Source organism: Oncorhynchus tshawytscha, unplaced genomic scaffold, assembly GCF_018296145.1.
Source record: "Oncorhynchus tshawytscha isolate Ot180627B unplaced genomic scaffold, Otsh_v2.0 Un_contig_8799_pilon_pilon, whole genome shotgun sequence".
Lineage (NCBI taxonomy): Eukaryota > Metazoa > Chordata > Actinopteri > Salmoniformes > Salmonidae > Oncorhynchus > Oncorhynchus tshawytscha.
In genome coordinates this window covers 260,641-285,158 of record NW_024609746.1, presented here as the reverse complement: position 1 = coordinate 285,158, position 24,518 = coordinate 260,641, and the positions used below count along the sequence as shown (strand labels likewise).

Genomic DNA, 24,518 nt, shown 5'->3' with positions numbered 1-24,518 from the left:
CCTGAGATCATTAAGTTCCAAGAATACTTTTTGGAACACCTCAAAGGTATATTTCAGTTCTTTGGGGTACCTTAGATTTGCAGTGCTGCCTTGAACATGTTGTGAATATGTGAACAACAAGAAGGTGTCTGCAAGGACAGGTGTAGTTAGATAGCTAGGTGTAGTTAGCTAGCTAGCTACGTATTGTTCCTACCTGTTACTTCCTGGGTAGCTTGCCTAGCAGGCTGTCACGTTCTGACCTTAGTTCTTTTGTGATGTTTTTGTTTTAGTATGGTCAGGGCGGGTGAGTTGGGTGGGCAGTCTATGTTCTTTTTTCTATGATTTGGTATTTCTGTGTTTGGCCTGGTATGGTTCTCAAAAAGAGGCAGCTGTCAATCGTTGTCCCTGATTGAGAACCATACTTAGGCAGCCTGTTTTCACCCTTGAGTTGTGGGTAATTATTTTCAGTTTTAGTGTGTTTTGCACCTGACGGAGCTGTTTCGGTTGTGCTTTTTTGTTTCTTTGTTTGAGAGTGTTCAGTTTTAATAAATAACATGAACAAGTACCACGCTGCACTTTGGTCCTTCTTCCACCGACGACCGTTACACAGACAAACTACCTTGCAGGGGCACGTGTTCAGTTCTACTGTAATGTTTGCTGACGATGCATTTTTTGGTAAGCTAGGTAGCTAATATGTTACATACGTAGCTATTTCGGTGAATATAAAACTTACACAGAAATGACAAAAGTTATAAACAGAGCTGAGGCGAGTAAATGCACTGCTAACTTACTAACTTTAGATAGTAGCATGCCCACCACTAGCTAACTATACAGACATCATGGCCGTTAACTACCTAGCTAATCAACATGCAAAATATAACGTACTCTGGCAATATAGGTTGCTAAAGGCTTTTCGTACTTGAAAAATATTATTTAATGAATACAGTCGTGGCCAAAAGTTTTGAGAATGACTCAGTTTGTATGATGGCAATTTGCATATACTCCAGAATGTTATGAAGAGTGATCAGATGAATTGCAATTAATTGCAAAGTCCCTCTTTGCCATGCAAATTAACTGAATCCCCAAAAAACATTTCCACTGCATTTCAGCCCTGCCACAGAAGGACCAGCTGACATCATGTCAGTGATTCTCTCGTTAACACAGGTGTGAGTGTTGACGAGGACAGGGCTGGAGATCAATCTGTCATGCTGATTGAGTTTGAATAACAGACTGGAAGCTTCAAAAGGAGGGTGGCGCTTGGAATCATTGTTCTTCCTCTGTCAATCATGGTTACCTGCAAGGAAACACGTGCCATCATCATTGCTTTGCACAAAAAGGGCTTCACAGGCAAGGATATTGCTGCCAGTAATGTTGCACCTAAATCAACCATTTATCGGATCATCAAGAACTTCAAGGAGAGCGGTTCAATTGTTGTGAAGAATGCTTCAGGGCGCCCAAGGAAGTCCAGCAAGAGCCAGGACCGTCTCCTAAAGTTGATTCAGCTGCGGGATCGGGGCACCACCAGTACAGAGCTTGCTCAGGAATGGCAGCAGGCAGGTGTGAGTGCATCTGCATGCACAGTGAGCCGAAGACTTTTGGAGGATGGCCTGGTGTCAAGAAGGGCAGAAAATAAGCCACTTTTGTTTTTCCTGGGGAGACTGATTCTGCAAAAGGTACAGGGATTTGACTGCTGAGGACTGGGGTAAAGTACATTTCTCTGATGAATCCCCTTTCCGATTGTTTGGGGCATCCGGGAAAAAGCTTGTCCGGAGAAGACAAGGTGAGTGCTACCATCAGTCCTGTGTCATGCCAACAGTAAAGCATCCTGAGACCATTCATGTGTGGGGTTGCCTCTCAGCCAAGGGAGTGGGCTCACCCACTATTCTGCCTAAGAACACAGCCATGAATAAAGAATGGTACCAACACATCCTCCGAGAGCAACTTCTCCCAACCATCCAGGAACAGTTTGGTGACGAACAATGTCTTTTCCAGCATGATGGAGCACCTTGCCATGAGACAAAAGTGATAACTAAGTGGCTCGGGGAACAAAACATCGATATTTTGGGTCCATGGCCAGAAAACTCCCCAGACCTTAATCCCATTGAGAACTTGTGGTCAATCCTCAAGAGGCGGGTGACAAACAAAACCCAAAAAATTCTGAGAAACTCAAAGCATTGATTATGCAAGAATGGGCTGCCATCAGTCAGGATGTGGCCCAGAAGTTAATTGACAGCATACCAGGGTGGATTTGCAGAGATCTTGAAAAAGAAGGGTCAACACTGCAAATATTGACTTTTTGCATCAACTTCATGTAATTGTCAATAAAAGCCTTTGACACTTATGAAATGCTTGTAATTATTCTTCAGTTTTGCATAGTAACTTCTGACAAAAATCTAAAGACATTGAAGCAGCAAACTTTGTGGAAATTAATATTTGTGTCATTCTCAAAACTTTTGACCACGACTGTATTTTTTTACATTTCGTTGAAAATATGTGTAGAGAGATCCAAACTACATTCCAAGTTATAATTTGGTCCTTACCTGCCTGCCGCATGTCCTTTCAAGAGGAGAAAGATCAAGAAGTCCGTTGAAATGTTCCAAACGTATAGCCCAATAATTTAACCTATTTCTTAAGTTATTTTGTCCATTTGATATTGCCTACAGGGTGCAAAATTGCTGGGAAAATGGCTGGCAAGTGAGCTGCGGCATATAAAATAACACTTCGGGATCTCGGTTGTGTTTGCGACCAGTTCTTGCGGTTGGGTTTGGGAACAGTTCTTGCGGTTGGGTTTGGGAACAGTTCTTGCGGTTGGGTTTGGGCACAGTTCTTGCAGTTGGGTTTGGGAACAGTTCTTGCGGTTGGGTTTGGGAACAGTTCTTGCGGTTGGGTTTGGGAACAGTTCTTGCGGTTGGGTTTGGGAACAGTTCTTGCGGTTGGGTTTGGGAACAGTTCTTGCGGTTGGGTTAAGGAACAGTTCTTGCAGCAGCGGATGGGAGTCCAGCGCCGACCTCTACTGTGCACCATGTCAGTGAAGCCTGTAACAGAGCTGTTTATTACTGTGTCACTGTGAAAGAGTAGGGAATTAGTAAGGGAAACTTGACAGATCAATAACGTTACTGCCATACTGACGAATAAAAGTAACATTGCACTGAAAAAAATGTCAGAATATCAATCTTCAATCGTTTGGCCGATGGTTTTATCATTTGATTCAGGTCTAGTGTGATTGAGACAAAAAGAATAGCTAATGTTAACCAACTTTGGGCCATCTCTCTCTCGAACGGTACATTAAATCAAATCACATTTTATTAGTCACATGAACCGAATACAACAGGTGAAATGCTTACATACAAGCACTTAACCAACAATGCAGTTTTAAGAAAATACCTAATAAAAAAAGTAAGAGAAGAATAACAAATAATTAAAGAGCAGCAGTAAATAACAATAGTGGGGCTAAATACAGGGGGTACTGGTACAGAGTTAATGTCAATGTGGGGGGCACCAGTGTCACGGAAATTGAGGTAATATGTACATGTAGGTAGAGTTATTAAAATGACTATGCATAGATAATAACAGTGGAATGGAAAGAGTCTGGGTAGCCATTTGATTAGCTGTTTTAGGAGTCTTATGGCTTGGGGGTAGAAGCTATTTAGGCGCCTCTTGGACCTAGACTTGGCGCTCCAGTACCGCTTGCCGTGCGGTAGCAGAGAGAATAGTCTATGACTAGGGTGTCTATGGAGTCTTTGGGCCTTCCTCTGACACCGCCTGGTATAGAGGTCCTGGATGGCAGGAAGCTTGGCCCCGGTGATGTACTGGGCCGTACGCACTACCCTCTGTAGTGCCTTGCGGTCGGAGGCCGAGCAGTTGCCATACCAGGCAGTTATGCAACCCATCAGGATACTTTCGATGGAGCAGCTGTAAAACCTTTTGAGGTTCTGAGTACCCATGCCAAATATTTTTTTGTCTCCTGAAGGGGAATAGGTTTTGACGTGCCCTCTTCACGACTGTCTTGGTGTGCTTGGACGATGTTAGTTTGTTGGTGATGTGGACGCCACCAAACGGTCAGGTCCCTGACCTCCTCCCTTTAGGCTGTCTCATCGTTGTCGGTGATCAGGCCTACCACTGTTGTGTCATCAGTAAATGTAATGATGGTGTTGGAGTTGTGCTTGGCCACGCAGTCGTGGGTGAACTGGGAGTACAGGAAGGGAATATGCACACACCTGAGGGACCCCGTGTTGTTGCCTACCCTTACCACCTGGGGGCTGCCTGTCAGGAAGTCCAGGATCCAGTTGCAGAGGGAGGTGTTTAGTCCCAGGGTCCTTAGCTTAGTGATGAGCTTTGAAGGCACTGTGGTGTTGAACGCTGAGCTGTAGTCAATGAATAGCATTCTCACATAGGTGTTAATTTTGTCCAGGTGTGAAAGGGCAGTGTGGAGTGAAATAGAGATCGCATCATCCGTGGATCTGTTGGTGCGATATGCAAATTGGAGTGGGTCTAGGGTTTCTGGGATAATGGTGTTGATGTGAGCCATGATCAGCCTTTCAAAGCATTTCATGTCTACAGACGTGAGTGCTACAGATCAGTAGTCATTTAGGCAGGTTACCTTAGTGTTCCTGGGCACAGGGACTATGCTTGAAACATGTTGGTATTACAGACTCAGACAGGGAGAGGTTGAAAATGTCAGTGAAGGCACTTGCCAGTTGGTCAGCGCATGATCGGAGTACACGTCCTGGTAATCCGTCTGGCCATGCGGCCTTGTGAATGTTGACCTGTTTGAAGGTCTTACTCACATCGGCTGCGGAGAGCGTGGTCACACAGTCTTCCGGAACAGCTGATGCTCTCATACATGTTTCAGTGTTACTTGCCTCGAAGCAAGCTTTGAAGTTATTTTGCGCGTACTGGGCAGCTCTCGGCTGTGGTTTACTTTGTAGTCTGTAATAGTTTGCAAGCCCTGCCACATCCGACGAACGTCGGCGCTGGTGTAGTACGATTCGATCTTAGTCCTGTATTGAAGCTTTGCCTGTTTGATGGTTCATCAGAGGGCATAGCGGGATTTCTTATAAGCTTCCGGGTTAGAGTCCCGCTCCTTGAAAGCAGCAGCTCTACCCTTTAGCTCAGTGCGAATGTTGTCTGTAATCCATGGCTTCTGGTTGGGGTATGTACATACAGTCATTGTGGGGACGACGTTCCTTGATGTACTTATTGATGAAGCCAGTGACTGATGTGGTATACTTCTCAATGCCATCGGAAGAATCCCGGAACAAATTCCAGTCTGTGCTAGCAAAGCAGTCCTGTAGTTTAGCATCTGCTTCAATTGACCACTTTATTTTATACAACGAGTCACTGGTGCTTCCTGCTTTAATATTTGCTTGTAAGCCGATATCAGGAGGATAGAATTATGGTCAGATTTGCCAAATGGAGGGCGAGGGAGAGCTTTGTACGCGTCTCTGTGTGTGGAGTAAAGGTGGTCTAGAATTTGTTTTCAACTGGTTGCACATTTAACATGCTGATTGAAATTAGGTAAAACTGATATAAGTTTACCTGCATTAAGGTCCCCGGCCACTAAGAGCGTCGCCTCTGGATGAGCATTTTCCTGTTTGCTTATGGTGGTATACAGCTCATTGAGCACGGTTTTAGTGCCAGCATCGGTCTGTGGTGGTATGTAGACAGCTACGAAAAATACAGATGAAAACTCTCTAGGTACATAGTGTGGTCTACAGCTTTTCATGAGATACTCTACCTCAGGTGAGCAAAATCTTGAGACTTCCTTAGATATTGTGCACCAGCTGTTGTTCACATATATGCATAGACCCCTTGTCTTACCAGATGCTGCTGTTCTGTCCTGCCGATGGAGTGTATAACCCGCCAGCTGTATGTTCTTAATGTCGTCGTTCAGCCACGACTCGGTGAAACATAAGATATTACAGTTTTTAATGTCCCTTTGGTAGGATATACATGCTTTCAGCTCGTCCCATTTATTTTCCAGCGATTGAACATTAGTTAGCAGGACGGAAGGCAAGGGCAGATTAGCCACTCGTCGCCTGATCCTCGCAAGACACCCTGATCTTTTTCTACGAAATCTTTGTTTTCTTCTCCAGCGAATCATGGGGATCTGGGCCTGGTCAGGTGTCTGTAGTAGTATGTCCCCTCCCGTCCGACTCATTGAAGAAGAACTCTTTTTCCAGTTTGAGATGAGCAATCGCAGTTCTGATGGCCAGAAGCTCTTTTTGATCATAAGAGACAGTAGCAGCAACATTATGTACAAAACAAGTTATGACCAATGCGAAAAAACAAACAAAATAGAATGGTTGGTTAAGAGCCGATAAGACAGCATCCCTCCAGCGCCATCATTAACTGGTGAAAGCTAGCCAAGTACCTTTACTTCTGAAACGGGACAAAACAAAGACAACAATACATTTCCGTACAAACAACAGCTGTTAGATAGTAATAGTAGCTACTTCATACTGCTATCTGACAGATAACTAGAGGCTAGAGCTGACCTGACTGTGGTAGCTACTGTACTAGCTAGCTAGCTCAGTCGAGAGGGGATGAAACATTAGCCAACGTTACATATCAGTTACAATACTAGTTCAGCACTGCGAATGAACACTAGTTTAGTTTTTTTCTGTTAATTTAAGCAGCAGTTAGGGCCTCCCGAGTGATGCAGTGGTCTAAGGCACTGCATCGCAGTGCTAGCTGTGCCACTAGAGATCCTGGTTAGAGTCCAGGCTCTGTCGCAGCCGGCAGCAACCGGGAGACCCACGGGGATGGCGCACAGTTTGCCCAGCGTTGTCCGGTTTAGGGGAGGGTTTGGAACAGGGATGTTCTTGTTCCCTCGTGCACTAGCGACTCCTGCAGCAGGCTGGGCGCAGTGTAAGCTGGCACGGTCCCCAGGTGTACGGTGTTCCCTCCGACACATTGGTGGGGCTGGCTTCCGGGTTAAGTGGGCATTGTGTCAAGAAGCAGTGCGGCTTAGCTGGGTTGTGTTTCGGAGGGCGCACAGCTCTCGACCTTCGCCTCTCCCGAGGCCTTAACTACCAATTGGATATGACGAAATTGAGGAGAAAAAGGGGTAAAAAATGTAATAAAATAAAAGTTGAACAGCAGTTACATTGCCAGCTACATCAGTCAACTAAAGAGGAGCCAGTCTCTGCTCTCCTTGCCTTTAAAACTTGGTGAATGGGCACAACACATACACACTGAACAATGCTCAACTGTCCAGTGCTGATCCAGTCAGCCTTCCAGATCCTTTGCCTTCACAGAACTTACCCGGCCGCTCGGAAGAGTCTGCATGGTCCTAAACCACTCCATTGCCACCTTTTTTTAATCACATTGCTATGATAAAACTGGGGGGACAAAAATGCAATTTCAGAATGTGGGGGGGACATGACCCCCGTCCCGTCCCCGTCCCCAGTGAAAGTTGCACCCCTGCACTATAGTCAAACATGATCCAAATATATGCGTGCGTGTGTGCTTGTGCGTTCCTCCACCCTGCTGACGGCTTACCCTTTCATTGACTATTTCCCATAATATGCCCGTGCTTACCTGTATGGTAGCATACAGTGGGGCAAAAAAGTATTTAGTCAGCCACCAATTGTGCAAGTTCTCCTACTTAAAAAGATGAGAGAGGCCTGTAATTTTCATCATAGGTACACTTCAACTATGACAGACAAAATGAGAAAAAAAATCCAGAAAATCACATTGTAGGATTTTTAATTAATTTATTTGCAAATTATGGTGGAAAATAAGTATTTAGTCAATAACAAAAGTTTATCTCAATACTTTGTTATATACCCTTTGTTGGCAATGACAGAGGTCAATGTTTTCTGTAAGTCTTCACAAGGTTTTCACACACTGTTGCTGGTATTTTGTCCCATTCCTTCATGCAGATCTCCTCTAGAGCAGTGATGTTTTGGGGCTGTTGCTGGGCAACACGGACTTTCAACTCCCTCCAAAGATTTTCTATAGGGTTGAGATCTGGAGACTGGCTAGGCCACTCCAGGACCTTGAAATGCTTCTTACGAAGCCACTCCTTCATTGCCCGGGTGGTGTGTCTTCACAAGGTTTTCACTCACTGTTGCTGCTATTTTGGCCCATTCCTCCATGCAGATCTCCTCTAGAGCAGTGATGTTTTGGGGCTGTTGCTGGGCAACATGGACTTTCAACTATTGTCATTGTCATGCTGAAAGACCCAGCCACGATTCATCTTCAATGCCCTTACTGATGGAAGGAGGTTTTCACTCAAAATCTCACGATACATGGCCCCATTCATTCTTTCCTTTACATGGATCAGTCGTCCTGGTCCCTTTGCAGAAAAACAGCCCCAAAGCATGATGTTTCCACCCCCATGCTTCACAATAGGTATGGTGTTCTTTGGATGCAACTCAGCATTCTTTGTCCTCCAAACAGAAAGTTAAAATTTTGGTTTCATCTGATCATATGACATTCTCCCAATCTTCTTCTGGATCATCCAAATGCTCTCTAGCAAACTTCAGACAGGCCTGGACATGTACTGGCTTAAGCAGGGGGACACGTCTGGCACTGCAGGATTTGAGTCCCTGGCGGCGTAGTGTGTTACTGATTCAGTCTTCCCAGCCTGGTGCAGGTCTACAATTTTGTTTCTGGTGTCCTTTGACAGTTCTTTGGTCTTGGTCATAGTGGAGTTTGGAGTGTGACTGTTTGAGGTTGTGGACAGGTGTGTTTTATACTGATAACAAGTTCAAACAGGTGCCATTAATACAGGTAACGAGTGGAGGACAGAGGAGCCTCTTAAAGAAGAAGTTACAGGTCTGTGAGAGCCAGAAATCTTGCTTGTTTGTAGGTGACCAAATACTTATTTTCCACCATAATTTGCAAATAAATTCATAAATTAATTTTCTGGATTTTTTTTCCTCATTTTGTCTGTAATAGTTGAAGTGTACCTATGATGAAAATTACAGGCCTCTCTCATCTTTTTAAGTGGGAGAACTTGCACAATTGGTGGCTGACTAAATACGTTTTTGCCCCACTGTATCTGTCAATGTTCAACAACATTTAATGTAGGTCTAAGTACCTGGAACTGATATAATATCATTTTCCAGCACTACCTGTGGATGTCTCATGAATCACAACAGTATGAGTCACAAGTTCACAACAAAACATGTGACAATGTGTGTGTGTGTGTGTGTGTGTGTGTGGTAGGCTAACTGAGGGCATGTCACAGGAGACATTTTCCAAGAGATAATACTATTGCTTGCCTCTGACTTTATTTCCTGTGTTTTGAATGATTGTTTGTTGTTGAGGTGGGGGCAAAAGAGAAATCACATTTACACAAGCCTGTGAAAGACTCCAAACCTTCAGAGTGGGATAGAGGACAGATAGTAGGGTGGTTGAATATCATGGGTGCCTGCTAAAACTAACTCTGGGGATTTCCTTAAGGAATAGAATATTATTGTTGTCCATTTTGAAGGTGGCTGAATCGCTCTATCCAGTCTCAGAGAGATTTATATCAGTCATAGACTATGCCTGCAATATAGTCTCAACCTTTACCCATTACAGCCAGCAGGTTGATATGGCCTATACAGACAGGGAACAGACTGGCAAGCAGTCTTGTGATCATTGTATTGTATTATTTTTTGGAAGGGGATACATTTGATAGACATTAGGAATAGTCCAACACCAACGGATTGTATAATTGTGTCCTAATATGTGAATAACTATCAATTTAGAAGAACAGATAAAATAGCAATGTCATTGTTTTGTTTATTTAACATGACTAATTTATCACGGGGTTGACGTGTCACTATTTGGGGGTTCTCACATGTAGGTAAAACAATCGTCATGCCAACTTGGTTTCAATTTCGACCACATACAAACGTCACTGTGACGTTTACGGAAGACAGGTTTTAAAGAAACACCAGGAGTCAGTCGGACAGGCAGCAGCTAGCAGGCAGAACGAGGAGTTTTAAGAATCAGAAGAACGCTCATTCACCGGCGAATTTATAACTTAAAACGTTGGCAACTAGCGCAGACGTAGTACTGTTATACGTAAGTAGGCATGGCTTTTTATTTGATAAATAAGTAAGTGCCGATTTATTAACTTAAACTTTGTTAAAGTTTTACTGTCCCTGGTTGGTTTCCCAGTACGCGCCTGGTAGTAGACGTTTTTGTGAGAAATCTTCCGAACAAGAATTTCGCATTAATATGAAAATACTACATGTCTCAAAGTCGATATATATATTATCTCGATATTGTGCCGAAAATCTCCCCCCTGGCAGAATTCTTTATTTTTTTTCACCTCAGGCCACCATTGAATTATCCCCTCCAATAACCTTTGAACGAATTATGTTGGCGACATGAGTTTTGAGCCATTGGCTTTCTTAGAGGAGTATCTACACAATTAACACATTTTATTTTACACATTGGTCAAAAGATGCGTTTTTGATTGTACACACTACTATTTAAGACATTCTGGATCATTTAAAATGATTATAATTTGGTGGGTACTTATTTGTCCTATTTAACACATTTAGGCAGCTACAAGTGTGTTGTACTTATGCGCATTGGAAATATATATATTTTTGCATGTCCCAACTCCAAGTGCTTTGCTCACGGTCACATTTACATATTTTTCACCTTCAAACTAGCAATCTTTCAGATACTGGCCCAAAACCCTAACCACTATGCTACCTGTCACCTATTGATGTCATGTCAGACTCAGAACTCACAGGACAAAAGGGTGTTCCTTGGTATGTTGTCTTCCCATTTTTTGGCATCAGTTACGCCCTTTACCACCACATGAGTGCTGCTGCTCTCTAGAGGTTGTTTTAATGTTTTTTTTTTCAGTGAAAATTCTCATTCTCTATTCCCAATGTGCTGTTTGGGGGGACTGTGCATTGCACTCTTCCAGGAAAGTATACATTCATAAACTGTTTTTAAACTACATTGGAAAACTTACAGATCAATGTTGTTGGATTTGTGTAATAGGCTGTTGCAGCTATACACTCACTTCCTGTTCCTGGTTTGTTTGTTTATTTTTGTTTAGGGAGATGGCAAACAGCAATTCCAATGGGAGTACCAACAGTAATGGGAGTGCCAAAGCTGGGCTGCCAGAGGATATGGATGGCATGGAGAACAGTGTGGAGTTCAGGCTGATGATGGCGTACGCCCAGAGGAGGAGACCTAGGGAGGTGTTGTGCCCGCTACCTCAAGGCACAGACACCCAGCCGGGTGGTGCACAGACACTAGAGGGCCATGCAGACACATTTATAAAGAAGGAGAAGAAGAGGAAGAAGGGGATGAGAATGAGGCTGCAGAGCTTGTTGAGCTGTATCCGACCCCACAGAGACAGTACAGCTGTAGCATCAGGACCACCAAGAACACCATCACCACCAACGGGCACCCAGAGGTCTTCCTTCAGATCCTTTGGCAACTGTGAGTTTATATCAGGGGAAGGAGAGACTGGAGGGTTGTTTGATTGCATGTGTTGGTGTAATACACTGTTCCTTACATTTTAAAGTATGTTTCTTCTTTAGGCAGATGGTTTGTTGTCATGCCAAGTATACTAAAGCTGTGTGTGTTTGTTTTCGGTTTAGCGAGAGATGAGCTGGGGGAGGTAGCTGACCGGTTGACTCAGATTGCTGACGGAGTGACCTGCATTTCTGGGGACCTGGAGACTGACGGAGAGGAAGGTATAAGACCAACTCAGCCGTCATATATGGGATGTATTCATTAGGCACCAAATGGAAAAGGGACTGAAAATGGGAGGGACTACCTGATCTTGTCAAATAAGAATCGCAAGTAAAAACGTTTTTCTACGATGTGCCTTAATCAATACGACCCTGAACTCCTCTTTGTTTTTTTTATACCTATGACCTCTAACCCTTACCCTCTTATCTCCGCCTTTCAGATGCTATAGAGAGGCTGGTGGGGCTTCTGCTGAGAGGAGCGGGAGACAAACTCAATGAGGAGGTAAAGTATGGCAGGAAATATCTGTTTCTGTAGGTAGAACCTGTGTGATTGTGTAGTTCTCTGCCCACTTGGTGTCCCTCTACACACAGATAATATTAGTCTATCTGCAAGACTGGGATCCCCTCACAAAGAGAAATGGGAAAAAATGGTGTTGCATTTATCATTCATCCATTTTTCATCACATGGGCATTCACCCAGAAAATACTTGTGGGATTTGGGTGTAAACTTTACTGTCCTCTATCATGTCCCTGGCAGGTCCTGAAGGACGCCTCTCTGTCCTCAGAGCTCTTTGGCTACAGCTTGTATGAGAGGACCATCTCCACCTTCCTCGGCAGACTTGGCCTGACCTCGGACCCCGGCACTCAGGGGTCACCCACGGCCCAAATTGCCATGACTTGTGAGGTAATCACGACAGAATTACATTTACCTAAAACATTTTTTTCCCAATCCTTTTTCTAACTAATGGCCATTTTCCCAGACACATATTTGAACATACTCCTGGACTAAAATGCATGCTCAAGAATCCCTATTGAACGTGTTTTTTACTCCAGAAATAAGCTTAATCTGGGTCTTAGAAACTGACCATGTAATGCACTTACAGGGAATGTGGCTAAATCACCCATTGGAGTACCACAAGCATATATACCCATTGGTTGCATGGCAGCCATTTTGTGTCAACTCTCAACCCTCTGCTCCACCAGGTGACCAGTCGCCTGTCAGCGGTGGACAGCCTCCCTATGAGCCGGGTGCTGGGATTTGGAGCGAAATACCTGCAGGATCACTTCTCTTCCTGGGCCATACAGCAGGGTGGATATGTACGTACATACAGAGAGATATATCGCCTATAGTACTGGAGGTCCACCTTCTTGTTCCTATCAATGATCTCCAGCTGACAAAAATATCAATGTTATTTTGTGAGATGTTGGTCAATACAGCTTTAATTTCTCTCTCAACAGGAGGAAGCTTTTGTGAATGATGAGGAGGAAGTCGACTGAGTCGGAGGGATTTCCCCCATCCTATACACCCATTGGTTCTTCCTGATTATCCACCTTTTTCCCAAAGTGTGCTCTTGCGCACTTTCTTCCATGGATCAGAATTTCATTGGTGTAGTTATTGGCTGAAGTGAGTTTCCACCATTGTTAAATACATGATGGGAAAGGGTGGAGAATTGGGATGTCGCCCTCTAACCCCAACCCCTAGAGAAGTTTCAACTCAGGTTAATATTGCATGCCCAATTTAACATTGATTTTGCACAAAGAAACATGCACATAGAAATATAGACTGTCTTCCAGAGCCATAGTATATAAGAAAATGTACATCTCAAACCCCATTCCTTTTTTTTGAATTATACATTGATATGATATAAGAATGTATGTGAAAGTACTGTATTCAGGTGTTTTGTTAACATTTTAATTTGGACTATAGGAATGTAAAAAACAACAACATATTTACTTGATTATTTTATTTTTTATTGTAAGAATAATAATAATGATGATAAGACTGTCGACTATTGATGTAGCCTATACTGTCTGATCAAATAATGTTTACATAAAGCAAATAAGTCAGAGGTCAACATACCAGACCTCCAGGACTTATGTCCTCAGTTGATCCAGAGATTGAACCACTACATGGTTAAACCATGACTGGACCAAAGACTGGGGCAGCTACTGTAGCCTACATATACTGTATGGAAGTCCATCTATTCTTACTGCTATATGGTCACACTTTCATTCTGTGTGCTGAGTCTATGCATTGGAATGTCTGACTTGTTTAGGAATAATTAAACAAATTCCATGTTATGATTATAGTGTTCAATGTTAACACTGATTTAGACAGCTTTGTGACTGATTTGTTTCAATATTGATTTATTGAATAAAAATAGTTATGTTGAAGACTCCTGACATTGTGTAAAATGATTTAGGACCAAGTGGTAATTTATATTGAAATGCAATCTCAGAATCATCACGCACAGCATGCATGTACAGGTATGTCACTCATGTGCAGGTATTGTGTACAGGTACGTCACTCATGGAGGGAGGGGGGATTTCTTAGGGTCTGTACTGAAATGAACCTAAACGGTTTCCTGCACCTGCTCAACCTGCTTACAGACAACAAGAACAGGCCAGAGCGAGGAAGCAGTGTCATCTATTCACACAATGTGGATTTCAACATGTAGGTAACATGTACTAAACTAAACACCTTGTTCTGTATCTCATCTGTGTTGCGCGCGAAGAAGACTCATCGTTGCTGTCGCCTGTGTGCCCGAAAGAGTGCGTAAGATCATGCACCAAAGTAGGAAGTACTCACCGATGCGCTACATCGCGTGATCGGCGTATCACAGTTAGCTGTGGATATCGCTAATAAATCCGCACTGAAGACGGACTACAGTCGAGGGGAATTGTTCAACCCGCCTAGGATGTACCATTCGAAAGTCAAGGTAGTCCGAGCCGCCCGAAGGCATACCTCTACTCCAAGCAGGAGTCTGGAGAACATCGAGGCGGTCTGGTGCAAGATCAGAGCGGACTCGTTACCAAACCTCGAAGACCGGAGCCGGTGAAGGTGATGAACCCCGCGGAGAACGGCTGCCCTGTCCGCGGCAGTAGGAAAAGGGGGTTCAAGCCCCCGGATGTGTGGACCATATTCTCCCCCAGTGAGAGAGACTCCCAGATGAGGGGGGAGGGACACACCTTCTACCTTGGTCTTTCGGGCGCATGGTGCGATGTTTGCCGCGTATACATCCTCCACTTCTCCCTGATGTGTTCAGGTGAGTTCTACAACTGTAGTATGTTTCAGTTGAGATAGCTTGACTGTCTTAACATCAATATCATCTACTACAGCAGACAACATACTGGTTAACAGAGACCCTCAAGGTATGAAGCTTATCAATTTAATGATTTATCAACTGGATACCTAAACTGCCTTATGAAACTAGACTTTCTTACAGGCTCCATACAATCTGGATATTAAGATATATTCATACCCCTTTGCTTATTCCACATTTTGCTGTGTTAAGCCAGAATTCAAACAGAACTTAATTTTTGAATTCTGTTTTTTTTTGTCACCCATCTACATACAATGTTTTTTAGACATTTATTAAGACATGTATTCAGAGTTAAATACGGAAATATCTCAAATACACAGGTATTCACACCCCTGAGTCAATACTTTGTAGAAGCACTTTTGGCAGCGGCGATTAAAGCTGTGTGTTTTCTGGTTTAAGTCTCCAAGAGCTTTCCACACCTGGATTGGTGCAGCATCTTCCCATTATTCTTAAAAACAATTCTTCAAGCTTTGTCAAATCGATTGTTGATCATTGCTCGACAACCACGGAAAAAGTCAAGGGTTGGGAATACTTTATGTTGGTTGTACATGTTCAGGAAGGCATGGCTACGTACAGTCTACCCCTACACAGGGCCGGGCTCTACGCACACACTCACACCGTGCTGATAAACTGGTTTATAAACTGTACATTTGTACACATGCTTTCCTCTCGGCTCAGCTTTCTCTGTATTCTTCCACTGATAGGCACTCACTTCCTCGATCTAATGTCCCAGGCACCTGTTTACTGATGATTGATACAGTACATTCTTGTTGCTACTCCTATCATTGCTGCATTACTCCCCACTGGGCAAAAACTGGTTGAATCAACGTTGTTTCCACGTAATTTCAATCCCCCTAATCTATGTTATGACGTTGAATCAATGTGGGAAACTGATTGGATTTGCAAAAAGTCATCAACTTAAGGGCATTTCTTTTAACCTAAATCCAATGACATGGTGACATTTGTTGATTTCACATTAGTTGACAACTCGACCTTGAACTGACGTCTGTGCCCAGAGTGGTCCATCAGTCATCACACGTTTAAAAGCATTGCTTGTACATTGATGGTTTCAAAGTGTAACAGTATAGCTTCCGTCCCTCTCCTCGCCCCTACCTGGGCACGAACCAGGGATTTGTTTAACAATTTCTTGGTTATTACATGATTACATTTGTGTTACTTCATAGTTTTGATGTCGTCACTATTATTCTACAATGTAGAAAATAGTGAGAATAAAGAAAAACCCTTGAATGAGTAGGTGTGTCCAAACTTTTGACTGGTACTGTACATGATGATTCTATGTGAGTGTGTGTAGACTCAGCATAATTGTATGTGCATAATACAGTTGAAGTCAGAAGTTTACATACACCTTAGCCAAATACATTTAAACTCTGTTTTTCACAATTCCTGACATGTAATCCTCGTAACAATTCCCTGTTTTAGGTCAGTTAGGATCACCACTTTATTTTAAGAATGCGAAATATCAGAATAATAGGAGAGAGAATGAGTTATTTCAGCTTTAATTTCTTTCTTCACATTCCCAGTGGGTCAGAAGTTTGAATACAATCAATTAGTATTTGGTAGCATTGCCTTTAAATGATTTAACTTTGGTCAAACGTTTTGGGTAACCTTCCACAAGCTTCCCACAATAAGTTGGGTGGACGAGTCCTATATCGAACATAACCTGAAAGGCCGCTCAGTAAGGAAGAAGCCACTGCTCCAAAACCGCCATAAAAAAAGCCAGACTACGGTACACATTAAAGAGTACACATTAAAGGAAAAGCATTCTGTCTCCTAGAGATGAACGTACTTTGGTGCGAAAAGTGCAAATCAATCCCAGAACAACAGCAAAGGACCTTGTGAAGATGCTGGAGGAAACAGGTACAAAAGTATCTATATCCACAGTAAAACGAGTCCTTTAACGACATAACCTGAAAGGCCGCTCAGCAAGGAAGAAGCCACTGCTCCTAAACCACCATAAACTACGGTTTGCAACTGCACATGGGGACAACGATCGTACTTTTTGGAGAAATGTCCTCTGGTCTGATGAAACAAAAATAAAACTGTTTGCCCATAATGACCACTGTTATGTTTTGGAGGAAAAAGGGGGAGGCTTGCAAGCCGAAGAACACCATCCCAACCGTGAAGCACGGGGGCGGCAGTATCATGTTGTGGGGGTGCTTTGCTGCAGAAGGGACTGGTGCCCTTCACAAAATAGATGGCATCATGAGGTAGGAGAATTATGTGGATATGTTGAAGCAACATCTCAAGACATCAGTCAGGAAGTTAAAGCTTGGTTGCAAACAGGTCTTCCAAATGGACAATGACCCCAAGCATACTTCCCAAAATTGTGGCAAAATGACTCACAAAGCCCTGACCTCCAATCCTATAGGAAATGTGGGGGCCGAACTGAAAAAGTGTGTGCGAGCAAGGAGGCTGCAAACTTGACTCAGTTACACCAGCTTTGTCAGGAGGAATGGGCCAAAATTCATCCAACTTATTGTGGGATGCTTGTGGAAGAGTAACTGAAACGTTTGACCCAAGTTAAACAATTTAAAGGCAATGCTAACAAATACTAATTGAGTGAATGTAAACTTCTGACCCACGGGAATGTGATGAAAGAAATAAAAGCTGAAATAAATCATTCTCTCTACTATTATTCTGACATCTCACGTTCTTAAAATAAAACAGGGAATTTTTACTAGGATTAAATGTCAGGAATTGTGAAAAACTGAGTTTAAATGTATTTGGCTAAGGTGTATTTAAACTTCGTGACTTCAACAGTAAATGTGATATTTCAGTTTTATATTTTTTATAAATGAGCTAAAATGTCTTAACCTGTCTTTGCTTAGTCATTATGGGGTATTGTGTGTAGATTGATGAGGGAAAAATACTATTATGGAATAAGGCTGTAATGTAACTAAATGTGGAAAAAGTCAAGGGGTCTGAATCTTTCTGAAGGCACTGTATGTGATGGGATTTATGGACAGTGTGTGGATCAAATATGTACACTATCTGAAGAATACGTTGCATACAGTAGTATATTTTCAGCAATAGTTGAATAGGATGGACCGGACGAGAATACAGTATATTCATATGAAATGGGTAAAACAGTATGTGAACATTATTAAAGTGACCAGTGTTCCATGTCTATGTGCATAGGGCAGCAGCCTCTAAGGTAACCATGTGGTAGCCAGCTAGTGACAGTGACTAAGTTCAGGGCAGGGTACTGGGTGGAGGCTGACTAGTGATGGCTATTTAACAGTCTGATGGCCTTGAGATGGAAGCTGTTTTTCGGTCCCAGCTTTGATGCACCAGTACTGACCTCGCCTTCTGGTTGATTGCGGGGCTCGGGTGGCCTTGATGATGTTCTTGGCCTTCCTGTGACACAAGGTGCTGTAGATGTCCTGGAGGACAGGCAGAGTGCCCCCGGCGATGCGTTGGGCAGACCGCACCACCCTCCGGAGAGCCCTGCCGACGCAGTTGCCCTACCAGGCGTTGATACAGACCGACAGGATGCTCTCAATGGTGCACCTGTACAAGTCTGTGAGGTTCCTAGGTGCCAAGCCTAATTTCTACAGCCTCGTGAGGTTCTTCACCACGCTATCTGTGTGGGTGGACCATTTCAGATTTTCAGTGATGTGTACGCCGAGGAACTTGAAGCTTTTCACCTTCTCCACTGTGGCTCCGTAGATGTGGATGGTGGCTTGCTCCCTCTGCTGTCTCCTGAAGCCCACAATCAGCTCCTTCATTTTGTTGACGTTGAGAAAGAGGTTATTTTCCTGGCACCACTCTGCCAGGACCCTTGCCTCCTCCCTGTAGGCTGTCGCGTCATTGTTGGTAATCAGGCATACCACTGTTGTGTTGTCTGCAAACTTGATGATTGAGTTGGAGCTTTGCGTAGCCACGCATTCATGGGTGAACAGGGAGTACAGGAGGGAGCTGAGCACGCACCCTTGTGGGGCCCCTGTGTTGAGGATCAGCATAGTGGAGGTGTTGTTGGCTACCTTCACCACCTGGGAGCGGCCCGTCACAAAGTTCAGGACCCAGTTGCACAGGGCTGGATTCAGACTCAGGGCCCCGAGCTTGAAGGGTACTATGGTGTTGAAGCCTGAGCTGTAGTTATTGAACAGCATTCTTACGTAAGTGTTCCTCATGTCCAGATGGATAGTGCAGTGCGATGGCGATTATATCACCCGTGGATATATTGGGGCGGTATTTATCCCTGTCATTCACACAGAACCATTGGCCTTATAAACCCAAATGGTCAGCTAGGCCTGTGGGCCTCGTCCAAAGCCATTTACATGGAGAGGTGAGAAGTTGGTGAAATTAGATTAGACACAGAGGAGATGGGGGATTAACATGACCATTCATTCACCACAGGGAAGTGTTAGAGACCTGTTGTGCTCCTGGATTGGAAATAACTTGTTGTAATTCCCCATGACTAGATCAGCTTTCATTCTCCACTGAAGACTGTGTGTGTCTCTGTGTGTGTCTCCGTGTGTACTTGCCTGCCTGCGTGTGTGTTTGCCCTAGCGCCCAGCTGCTGTTTGTGCAGGTGCAGTGACAGTGTGGCTCCAGAAGACACTACTCTCTCATTGTGACAGGTTAATGACCCATCACAATGACCACACACACTTTATGTATTACTATCCTTGTGGGACCTAAAATGTATTTCAATTCATAATCCTATTTACCCTAAACCTGACCTTAACCCCTAACCCTAACTCCTTCACCTAACCCCTAATTGTAACCATAACCCTTAACCCAACCCCTAAAATAGCCTTTTTCCTTGTTTTACTATCCTTATGGGGATTTCCAGTACTCTCGAGGATAGTAATCCTCACACACACACACGTACACACGCACGCACAGGGTGAATGGGGGGGCAACAGTAAGGGGAGGGACTAGCACAGGCCAGACATGACACAGAAAAGCCAGACAGGGCAGGATAGAGGGGGAGAAAGAGAGGGGGAGAAAGAGGGTAGAGAGGGGCCAGAGTGAAAGACAGTCTGGGATTTGCAGGACCGGGGCAACCTTATGTTGGATCTGCGCAGTGCTCTCTGCAAAATGGAGCCCACTATGTATGCGTTGGAACCTGGGTGTGTGTGAGCTCTGTGTGAGTGAATGAGCAATGGGGCTGGCTAAAGGATTTGGGAGGACTCTGAGGAGGTTATCAGGTTTCTTCTTCCGTGTTCCCAAACTGATCCGCCGCTCTGGACACCTGGAACTAAGCCTGCTTTGGAGGAACTCTGGTGAGTGTGTGTGTCTGTGTGTGTGTCCGTGTGTGGGTGAGTACGTTTGTATAGGAGAGTGTGTGTATCTGGGCCTGTGTTTAGCCAACCCCAGAGCATAGTGGTAAGGCAGACAGACGGTTTGGTGTCACTTAGAGGCCATGAGCTGAGAGATAAAATAAGTGTATAAACTCATTGTTTAGGGACCTACAGTTCAGGTCCACAGATGCAGTGTTGTGTCCACAGACAGATCACTCAATGTCATCCCTGACCTGTCATGAAACACCCAAGACTCAGCACAAACACTTTGTGTGGAAGACAGGCAGGTAAACAGACAGACAGACTCTGCAGAGAGACCGAAAGACAGAGGAAGGGATACCCGTGAGAGGGAGAGAGGAAGATATGCACGTTCCATAATTAAGTGTGTGTGCATTTCAGTTAGGTGTTTAGCAGCCATGTGTGAAAAGGCTCTTAAGTGCTGAGGGAATGGGTTTAGTCCCGTCGCTGGTATCTATGGGGAACGGATTACCGTTGACTTAGGAAAACAACACTACCACAGTGGAATGACAACCCTTCCGTCTCCTCCACTGACAGTCAGCACGGTCTGAGACCACCTGCTGTCCTGGCAGTGTGTATTTGTGTTTTTAGTGCAGTGTGTTTTGTTAGTGGGGGCCTGAGTGGAGCCGGATAGGAATGAGAGACGTGGAATTCCGAATTGAAGTCTCCGAATGTGTAATGGGGAACTAAGAGGGCTGTTAAGTTTGCGCAATGCTGCTTCAAGAAGGATATCTATTTTCTACAGTCTAAAGAAAGCGCAGGAACAAATACAACGCACCACCTGTCTGGACTAGACACACAAATACACAGCTCTCCAGCCCCAGACCATTCTACTCCTATTACAGTCCAGAGCCTTAGTGTCATACCAACTGCCTCAGTAAGTTGATCACGTCGACCCACAGCCCAGATACAGCTATTGTGCCTACTGAAACACAAGGCTTCACTCCAGCTTTGATTACAGGATAAGAAAACTATATCTCACTCACACACACACACACACACACACACACACACACACTCCATCCCCAAACATGCACACAGGTCTACCTGGTCACAGCGGAACTCCAAGAAGAGCAGGCTTGAGTAATGTTATGTCTTCTGCACCCACACAGTGTCCTGTGGGTGAAGGTCTGGCCCTCTCTTACTTGCTTTTAAAACCAAGGCTATGGTCTTTACATGTTGGGATTGATACTGCAAGATGTGTGTGTTGTGGGGAGGGGGAGGCAGAGTTTGGCTGAATTGGCTCTTGGCACGTCAGTGAGAAGGTCGCCACAGGTTCCTCATCTCTCCTCCCAGCACACAGAGACATGGTTAGACAGCCAGCTCTAAATACTACACACAGCTGACACTGGCTAGGCTCAGGGGCGAGTGGTGTTGGTACGCATCTGTTTGTGGAGTGTGTTGTTGTTCTTTGTGGGAGTGTGGGAAGATGCTGACTTGCGCTCTGTTCTCCTCTCAGCTCCACTGATTAAGTCCGATCGATTGGTTTTGCCTGGCTGATTACAGGAAGGGCTATTATCAACGAGACAGCACAGCTATACTACGCGCACACACACACACACACACACACACACACACACACACACACACACACACACACACACACACACACACAACACTCCCCACAGGCCCAGGAGACTCCCAGAGAGAAAAAAAGTGCTTAACTCATCAGACCGACAGTAAAAATCATCATCAGATGTCCGTCTTTTGCAGTTGTGTAAGACATGGAAGTGTGTTTTATTTCTCCTCACTGGGGCGAGACAAATCTCCTCTAAGTTCATGCATCACAGGCATAGGGCCTTATGTCTGATGACATAGCCTGTGGTGGTGTTTGTTATTATGTCATGGCGTCGTGGACGGACAGTGTAACGTTTCCTCTCTGGTTCTGTCCCAGCGCCAGGGCCTAGCTGAGACAATACCCAGGCTTTGCCTAATTGTATCGAGAGCTACAGAGGGTTAGCGAGTGTTAGGGCAGGAAGCCTAGCAGACAAGAGCTGACCACCCTCTTTGTGTGCTGGTGAGCTCAGAGAGGAGCATCCCTGGCCTACACACACACACACACACACACGTATGCACACACTCTCTCGCACGCACGCACGCTCGGACGCACACTCTCTCTCTCTCCCCCCTCCATCTCTCCCTCTCTCTTCTCTCCTACTGTCTGTGTGTCCATCACTGTGACCCACTGAGCCTCCATTTGACAGGCAAATCACCCACTCAGCACTACCATACAGAGAGAGTGGGAGGGGGAGACCGAGAGTGAGTGGGCGAGTGTGAGAGAGAAAGCGAGAGAGAGTGGTAGCAGCTAGGCAAATGAGTCTCTGTGTAGGTCTGGGCTGGCGAGGGAGGTGGGGGATTCCCAGTCCATACAGGCTATTGTTCCTGATGCTTGTTGTGCCTGTCTGTAAGAGAGTGAGTGCGTCGAAGCTGGGCCTGTTGCAACTGGCCAGTGGTGGTACAGTGTGCGCAGTGGTCAAGGAGTATTGGTTAAGCAGTGAGGGAGAGCTTCAGAGAGAAGAGTGTGTGAGGCAGGAGGGAAATGGTGTGCTGGTCGGGGATGGGAGCAGCCATCTGTAGACTGTCGGTGAAGCTCAGCCGGCAGGTGAAGAGGAGGTCCTCAGGTAAGAGAGGAGACACAGACAAACGCACGCGCACAGGCCACTTTGTTCCTGTACACCGGTGCTAACAACGAGGACTCGCTGGATGTTCTGTACTCTGCAGAGGGAGTGTCACAGTGATGTGTAATGTATTCTGTGTTATTAGCGGTCTCTCCCTGTCTCTCCTCCACACTGGGTTAATTCTAAGTGGGCTGCTGGATGCAGGCCAAGCCGGCGCAGAGAACGAGAGGGGAAAGAGAAAGAAAGAGAGGACACATTAGAGATTCCATCAACCTTTTTGTTCTGCCGCGGCGGAGTTACAGTGTGCACGGGAGGAAGTTTGTGTGTCACTTGTAGACTTTTCCCCGGCCTGTCAGACAGATCTGATCGAAGGGCAGCGAAACAGTTCCCCTTGTTCTTTGTCACTCCGATGTATTATACCATGTTTACATTCGTCTTGCACTTGGAATAGTTTGGAATCGTGACTTCTGTTTCACTTGGCTGAGCTGAATGTTTTCGAGAGCTCAGGTGAAAGATTTTTTTGCAATGGGGACTGTGTACGGGGTCAGTGGGAGTGTTTGCATACTGTGGACAACCTCATTTCCATCTCGTCCTTTCCCTCCAGACACAACACAACCTCGCCTGGTTGTTCATTGCTGTTGCTGGAGACCCGAGCCTGGAGTCCCAGGGAATACTTGCGTAGCAGTTTGGGGTTGCGTTACAGATGAAATCAATTAGTGGCTGGGTTATACATTAGTTATTTGGTTATGGATGAAACCTGTTAGGGGTTGGCGGAGTATTTAACATAGTACTTGTGACCTGAGTGAATCCACGGGTCTCTGTTAATGATCACGCTGCTATTGAGTCAAACACAGATGAAATATTTGAACTCCTCCTGGCAAGGAAGTGGCAGGAGTCTTCAAGAGGTGGAAGAATAACTAGAAGTATGAAATGAGGGTATTTGGTGCAGTGTTGAACACCGCCGGCTCCGTTGACACACACCGCGAGACAATGCAGGCTCTATGAGTCTGCCAGGTCAGGTCAGAGTGTGCTCTTTACAATTATTTAACAAGCTCCTCTCCTCCTGCTCCAGGGTGTAAGTATACGTGTCACCCAGAGTGTCGGGAGCGAGTGTCATTGGACTGTCACCCCGGTGGTCCTGTTGCCGTTGACACCCCCCTCAGCCAGGACCACCTTAACAACAACACACCGGCCATTGTGAGTACCCACCTTCTCTCTCACTCCCTCTGTGTGTCTGTGTTGTCTAATTAAAGGGTCAACACTTTGTTCCTTGAGATGAGTGCTGATATTATATTCTGTGATGGTCACATTATGACTGAATTTTGTGTGTTTCACCACAAGGGGGCGTTAGAGTGCATAGAATGAGTATTCGCCCTGCCTGTGATTACAGTGAGTGACTGAGACGTAGTTCGCCAATGTACCACCAGATGACGCTCTCTCTGTCTCTATACTGTATCTCTTGTCATAGAACTCTTGGCTGGAGTGAGTGACTGTTTGGGGGATGTGTTGCTCTTAGGGTTTTTTGGGGGGATAAATGGCTTGGCTCTGTGTACTCTGATGGTATCATACTGAAGGGTGCGTGTTTGGGATTAGCTAGGTGGGGCCAATGCTTTGAGACCAGCTGTCCATGTCATTCTCTATATAATAGGAAAGGGAAATGGAAAGTGGGGGATACCTAGTCAGTTGTACAACTGAATGTCTTCAATTCAAATGTGTCTTCCGCATTTAACCCAACTCAAATCAAATCAAATCAAATTGTATTTGTCACATACACATGGTTAGCAGATGTTAATGCGAGTGTAGCGAAATGCTTGTGCTTCTAGTTCCGACAATGCAGTAATAACCAACAAGTAATCTAGCTAACAA

The 24,518-nt window shown here is 44.8% G+C and overlaps 2 protein-coding genes across 4 annotated transcripts in view; both read left to right on the top strand.

Moving 5' to 3' along the window:
- Window positions 1-9,846: 9,846 nt before the first annotated feature.
- On the top strand, window positions 9,847-13,826 carry LOC112214380 (apoptosis facilitator Bcl-2-like protein 14). Its single transcript, XM_024373065.2, has 7 exons — window positions 9,847-10,002; window positions 11,000-11,388; window positions 11,550-11,645; window positions 11,864-11,925; window positions 12,181-12,327; window positions 12,627-12,740; window positions 12,882-13,826. Exons 2-7 carry the CDS (start codon window positions 11,004-11,006, stop codon window positions 12,918-12,920), a joined length of 843 nt encoding a protein of 280 aa, XP_024228833.1. The 5' UTR covers window positions 9,847-10,002; window positions 11,000-11,003; the 3' UTR covers window positions 12,921-13,826.
- Window positions 13,827-14,071: 245 nt separating this feature from the next.
- Window positions 14,072-24,518, top strand: part of LOC112214378 (ras association domain-containing protein 3) — a 52,698-nt gene continuing 42,251 nt past the window's right edge. The window contains exons 1-2 of one of the 3 annotated variants that reach the window (XM_024373061.2): window positions 14,072-14,689; window positions 23,725-23,849. In XM_024373061.2, coding sequence (XP_024228829.1) covers window positions 14,488-14,689; window positions 23,725-23,849 — 327 coding nt within the window. In that variant the 5' untranslated portion in view covers window positions 14,072-14,487. Of the gene's footprint in view, window positions 14,690-19,862; window positions 19,999-22,507; window positions 22,656-23,724; window positions 23,850-24,518 lie in introns of those variants that run through there. The other 2 variants (XM_024373062.2, XM_024373063.2) reach the window with 2 other exon arrangements.

What these genes read in the sequence shown, in the direction of transcription:
- LOC112214380 (XM_024373065.2), top strand. Translation starts at nt 11,004, where the DNA reads ATGGCAAACAGCAATTCCAATGGGAGTACCAACAGTAATGGGAGTGCC. An exon ending in CTTCAGATCCTTTGGCAACT is followed by an intron (nt 11,389 to 11,549) that starts GTGAGTTTATAT and finishes TTTTCGGTTTAG; the next exon opens with CGAGAGATGAGCTGGGGGAG. An exon ending in GGAGACTGACGGAGAGGAAG is followed by an intron (nt 11,646 to 11,863) that starts GTATAAGACCAA and finishes TCCGCCTTTCAG; the next exon opens with ATGCTATAGAGAGGCTGGTG.